The sequence below is a fragment of the Apis mellifera genome, linkage group LG12, assembly GCF_003254395.2.
Source record: "Apis mellifera strain DH4 linkage group LG12, Amel_HAv3.1, whole genome shotgun sequence".
Classification (NCBI taxonomy): Eukaryota; Metazoa; Arthropoda; class Insecta; order Hymenoptera; family Apidae; genus Apis; species Apis mellifera.
The window spans coordinates 3280053-3286479 of record NC_037649.1 but is presented as its reverse complement, the minus strand read 5'-3'; the positions used below and the strand labels follow the sequence as shown (position 1 = coordinate 3286479).

The following is a 6427-nucleotide window of genomic DNA, read 5'->3' as shown; positions in this document are numbered from 1 at the left end:
AATAATATTTAATTAAATATTATTATATTTCTTATAAATCTTGATGATTAATAATTATTTATATATAAATATTTTCAATACAAAATTAAATAATTCATAATTTGAAAAATAAGTTTTAGTTAACATTATGATATCAATTTTTATTATGATATATCAATATATCAATGTTTAATGTCTAAAATCACTCTGAAGATTCTATATATATTTTATTATATGATACATAATGATAGTTTTTCTGCAATATATTATACAAAGTTAGGTTAAAAAGCATCTCCAAAAATATATTTATTCTCTCGTGCAAAACTTGATTATTTTTTTTTCTTTTTTTATTAAACTTTTTATTAAACTATGAACTTTTTAATGAAATAATTGAATAATTGTAAATATAATTATAATTTTAGAATTTACACTGACATTTACTGGAAAGTATACAAATTTGTATCGAAATATGAAAACATCGATTTTTTAAAATATATCGATTCAAAAATGACATAATTTTTACATTCCCGCGTAAACTGTTATGAAAACGTGTTATTTATCAGCTAGTATATATATATCTTAAATTTTATATTTATTAAATATTTTTAAATATTAAAATAATAAAATTAATATAACAATGGATATTATTGATCGAGATCAAAGATTGGAAGAAATACAAAGAGAATATGTAGATTTTTTAGATGATATGGTATGTAAATTTATTATATATTAGTAGTATTAATAATAATATAATTATTATATGTATAATTATTATATGTATTATAATAATATAAAATTATTTTTATATTATTTAAATTTTTATTATTTCTTAGGAGGACCAAGGTATTTATACTACACTTGTTAAAAATATGATTGAAGAAGGCAATCGCAGATTATATATAAATGTTAACGATTTACGAAAAAAGAATCCTGCTCGTGCAGCAAAGTACATTATACATTTAATTTATTTATTTTTAGCTTAATTATATTATTTTTATAATAAGAAAAATATATTTTCATAAAACATTAATTTCATTTCAATTTATTTTATAGTCTATTAAATAATTCTTTCGAAGAACATCAAGCTTTTCAAAATGCATTGAAACAATTTGTTACAAATATTGATGCAAATTATGTAAAAGAAGATCTTTTTATAGCATTTGAAGGAAGCTTTGGAAACAAACATGTTACACCAAGAACTCTTACATCAAATTTTTTAGGTAACTTAGTATGTGTAGAAGGTATAGTTACAAAATGTAAGTTAAAATTTTTTATATAAATTTTATATATGAATTTTATTATTTTGATCCTGAAGTTAGATTTTTTTGAATTTTATAAGGTTCCTTGGTACGTCCAAAGGTTGTAAGAAGTGTCCATTATTGTAGTGTTACAAAAACAGTAATGGAAAGAACTTATTCTGATTTTACATCTTTTGAAGCATTTCCACAATCTGCTGTATACCCAACTACAGTAATTTCTAATTTATTTATTTTTTATATATGTTTTTATATATAATTTAAAAGTAAAAAAATATATTTTGCATATATTTCTAACATTTTTTAAATAGGATGAAGATGGTAATCCATTAGAAACAGAATTTGGCCTTTCTACATATAAAGATCATCAAACATTGACTATTCAAGAAATGCCAGAGAAAGCACCAACTGGTCAGTTACCAAGAAGTATAGATGTGATATGCGATAATGATTTAGTAGATCTCTGTAAACCTGGAGATAGAGTTCAGATTGTTGGGAGTTTCAGATGTTTACCTGGTAAACAAGGAGGATATACAACAGGAACTTTTAAGTATATTGATTTATATTGATATTATATAATATAATAAATACATTTGATATATTATAATAAATTTTTAAAATAATATTGAGATATATAAAACTATTTTTTATAGAACGATTTTAATTGCTAACAATATTATGCAATTAAGCAAAGAAGCTAATCTATCTATTTCACATGATGATGTTGCTATGTGTAAAAAACTTGCAAAAAATAATCCATGTAAAAATATTTTTGAATTACTCAGTATATCATTAGCACCTTCTATTCATGGACATGATTATGTAAAAAAAGCAATTTTATGTTTATTACTTGGTGGTGTTGAGAAATTATTACCTAATGGTACAAGATTAAGAGGGTAAAATATTTTAAACTATATGTATATATATATATATATATATATATAAAATATATAGGATGTTAATATATTCATGAGATATTTTTTAAAGATTTATTATAAAGATCAAAACAAAACATTGAAATAATATAAAAATCTTATTTATTAAATTATTAATAATTTAAATTCACATTAAATGAAGTAAAGTGAAAAATAGTAAAATAATATAATGAGAATAGAACTATTTTATTCTATCTCCATCTCGATTCGCGATTCGTTTTAACGTATATTTTAAATAATTATTATTTAATAAATTTAATATATATATTTAATAAGTAAATTTCAACTGATATTATATCAACTTTTGTATTTGTTTTGGTATTTATCCATTTTCTCTCTTTTCCTTCAAATCTTATGAGTATATTAATATTCTCTATAATAAATTTTATTTAAAGAAATTGAAATGTAATTATTAATTTGAATTGCTAATTTAATTTGTAGAGACATTAATGTTTTGCTTATTGGTGATCCATCTGTTGCAAAATCACAACTTTTGCGTTATGTTTTATGTACTGCTCCGAGAGCAATACCAACTACTGGTAGAGGATCATCTGGTGTGGGTTTAACAGCTGCTGTTACTATAGACAATGAAACAGGAGAGCGTCGACTTGAAGCTGGAGCTATGGTATTAGCAGATCGTGGAATTATTTGTATAGATGAGTTTGATAAAATGTCAGATATTGACAGAACAGCTATCCATGAAGTAATGGAACAAGGAAAAGTAACAATTGCTAAAGCAGGAATACATGCTAGCTTAAATGCACGATGTTCAGTATTGGCAGCTGCAAATCCAGTTTATGGAAGAGTAAATTTTATATTAATTAATAAATTAAATGTACATTAACATATTTTTGTTTATATTAATATTTTTTTTTTTTAGTATGATCAATATAAAACGCCGATGGAAAATATTGGTCTCCAAGATTCATTACTTTCTCGTTTCGATTTATTATTTGTCATGTTAGATATTGTAGATTCTGAACAAGATCAAATGATCAGTGAACACGTTGTTAGAATGCATAGATATAGAAATTCAAAAGAACAGGATGGAGAAGCATTATCTCTAGGTAGTAAAATAGATATATTAACTACAAAAAATCCAGATCAAATTCTTTTTGAAGAAACAGAAACTCAAATTTATCAGAAATATGATCCCTTACTGCATGGATTATTGCAATCTAAGAGGTATATTTAATAATGATTTCTATTTATAAATTTAAATTTATAACAATTCTTTGTATAATAATAATGTATTTCTAGTGATCAAATTTTAACTATAAACTTTATGAGAAAATATATTCATATAGCTCGTTGTATGAAACCAAAGCTCACAGAAGAAGCTAGTGAAGTAATTGCTGCTGAATATTCAAAATTACGATCAGAAGAATCAATAGATTCTGATACAGCAAGAGTAAATAATTTTTCTTATTTTTCTTATTATTATTTTATCTTACATATTATTATCTTACATATTATTATTTATTATAATATTTAATAGAAATTTTTATTTATTCATTATTTCATTAATTTTTTATTATTTTATATTAGACTCAACCTGTAACAGCTCGTACTTTAGAAACACTGATTCGATTATCTACCGCACATGCAAAAGCTCGTTTATCAAAAAATGTTACCGCAGAAGATGCACATGCAGCGATAGAATTAGTAGAGTTTGCCTATTTTAAACGAGTATTGGAAAAAGAAAAGAAGAAACGGAGACGAAATGACAGTGAAGAAAGTACAGATGGAGAAAATCAAAATGAAAAAAAGAAAAAACGTGCAAAAAAAGCGAAAGAAACTTTACAAGATCAAGATCCATATAATTTTGAAAGTGATGATGACAGTTATATTGATGAAGCTGCAAAAAGAGTTACTAGATCACAAATGAAAACAACTGATTCAAGTTCAAATCAATCATCAGCACTTGATTCTGATTGTATTATATTACCAGAAACTCTTACTATCATTAATGAAGAAAGGTATGTTTAAATTATTTTTAATTTTTTATTATTCTCAAAAAATATCTCAATATTATATATATATATACATACATATATATATACATATAATATTATATACATATTCTATAATTTTAGATTGAAAGTTTTTAGAACACTTCTTTATAAATTATTTCAACAACAAAGAGCACAATCACTTCCATTATCTAGAGTACATGAATATATAAATAATCAACAAAGTCAAGAATTTACATCTAATGAAATTACTGCTGCAATTAATAAAATGTCTGATGCAAATCAAATTATGGTTGCAGATGATAATATTTTTCTTATGTAAAACATATTTTATACATTATTTTATATTTTTTACAAAATTGTAAAAATGATTCATTAATGTTTTAATAAATATCTATATTTCAATTAAATAATATTTTTAAAGTTTTTATTTATATTATAAGTGTTATAAATATATATTATAAATATATTATATATATATTTTTTTTAATTTATAATTTATAAAAATAATATTTGATATTTATTTTTATCCAAAATAAAATAGCTATATCATAGGAAATAATTTAATTATTTTATTAAAATTTTTTATTTCTTATATATTTACATATTTATAACTAACATTAGTGTGTATATATATACACACACACACACACACACTAAATTTGTAATGTCATTATTTTTATATAATTGTAATAGCTGCTTTCACAACTTTTTATTATTTTGAATATATAGTATTTTTATAATTATAATATATAACCAAATTATCAGAAAATAATCTTATTATTTGGTATTTAATTTCGTACAATTATAATATTTGAAATTATATTCATTTCATTTTAGAATTTGTATAATTAAATGATTTACCGTTGAATGTACCAAATTGTTGTATTTTATTATATAAAGATTATATATTCGTAATTTATGGTATAAATAGGTAATGGTAATTATATGGTAATCAAAAAGATGTTTGAATTAAATCATAACTGCGAAGAATGAAATCATTTTATTTATGAAAATATCGTTTTTGAGAAAACAATTAAAAATCAATCAAATATTATTTATATATACATTTGAATATTGATTGATATTTAATCTTCACTATAGATCGTTATTATAAAACATTTTTATATAAAATAAAATATCTGGATATGTTTATTAACATGTTTTTAACATGTACAAAGAACATATTAAATATAACGGATAATAATAATAAAATAATAATTTTAATTAATTTTAATTTTAATTTTAATTTATTTTAATTTTAATTAAAATAATTGCTTTAATTGAATTTAGTTTGTTATTTATTAATTGATGATTTTATATTTTAAAGGACTTCATATATATGAAGTCAACATTTTAAATATACTAATTCAAAATTATAGATAGATTGAACAAATAAAAAATAAAATTCAAATAATATTAATAAGAGCGACTACTATTCATTTCATTATTACTATTTTATTATATTTTCATATCTTGAAAATATTAAATATTGATAATATTTCAATATAAAAATCCTTATATCCTAATATCAATCATTAATCAAATGTATATATTATATAAATATATATTGCATTTGATTAATTTTAAATACAATTTTGTTCAAAAATAATATCTTTAACATTTTATTCTTAATTTTTATATTTGAGCTATAAAATTAACTATCTTCATTTATATCATAGATTATAGATTACTCTTTATGAATATATTCTATTCTCTATGAATTGTAATAAGAAATCACTAATATTAATCAATATAATCAATTATTTTCTATATAATATAAACGTTCATAAAATATAATAATATTAAAAATAAATAGATTTCGCGTTTAATTATTTTTTATTTATATTCATATTAATTTTTTTCCTGTTTTTAATAACATTAATTTCATTAATCATAATTAAAATTTCATGGTTTAACACTTAATATTTTTTTATTATATAAAATCTATTATATCTAATTCTATATAAATTTCATATTTCAATATCAATAATTGATAAATATATATATATATATATATATATATATATATATAAGAAAATTATATAAAATTATATAATTATATAAAAAATGCATTATAATCTATAAAATAAAATCACAATATTATAATATAAAAATCATTTTATGAAACTTATATTTGTAATAACAAAGTAAAGAATTCAAAAGTAAAGAAAAAATTAAACTTAAATTAAACTTAAAAAAAAGAATATCAAATAATAATATATTACAATAATATATTACAAAATTAAAAACAAAAATTATTAAATATACATATAATTTTTTT

At 20.0% G+C, this 6427-nt stretch overlaps 1 protein-coding gene across 1 annotated transcript; it reads left to right on the top strand.

The window, feature by feature from the left end:
* Positions 1 to 616: 616 nt before the first annotated feature.
* On the top strand, positions 617 to 4556 carry LOC552642 (DNA replication licensing factor Mcm3). The gene is made up of 11 exons (XM_625017.6): positions 617 to 688; positions 813 to 925; positions 1033 to 1235; positions 1319 to 1449; positions 1547 to 1785; positions 1889 to 2131; positions 2612 to 2975; positions 3051 to 3355; positions 3431 to 3581; positions 3719 to 4149; positions 4267 to 4556. Exons 1-11 carry the CDS (start codon positions 617 to 619, stop codon positions 4463 to 4465), a joined length of 2451 nt encoding a protein of 816 aa, XP_625020.3. The 3' UTR covers positions 4466 to 4556.
* The last annotated feature ends 1871 nt before the right edge of the window (positions 4557 to 6427 follow it).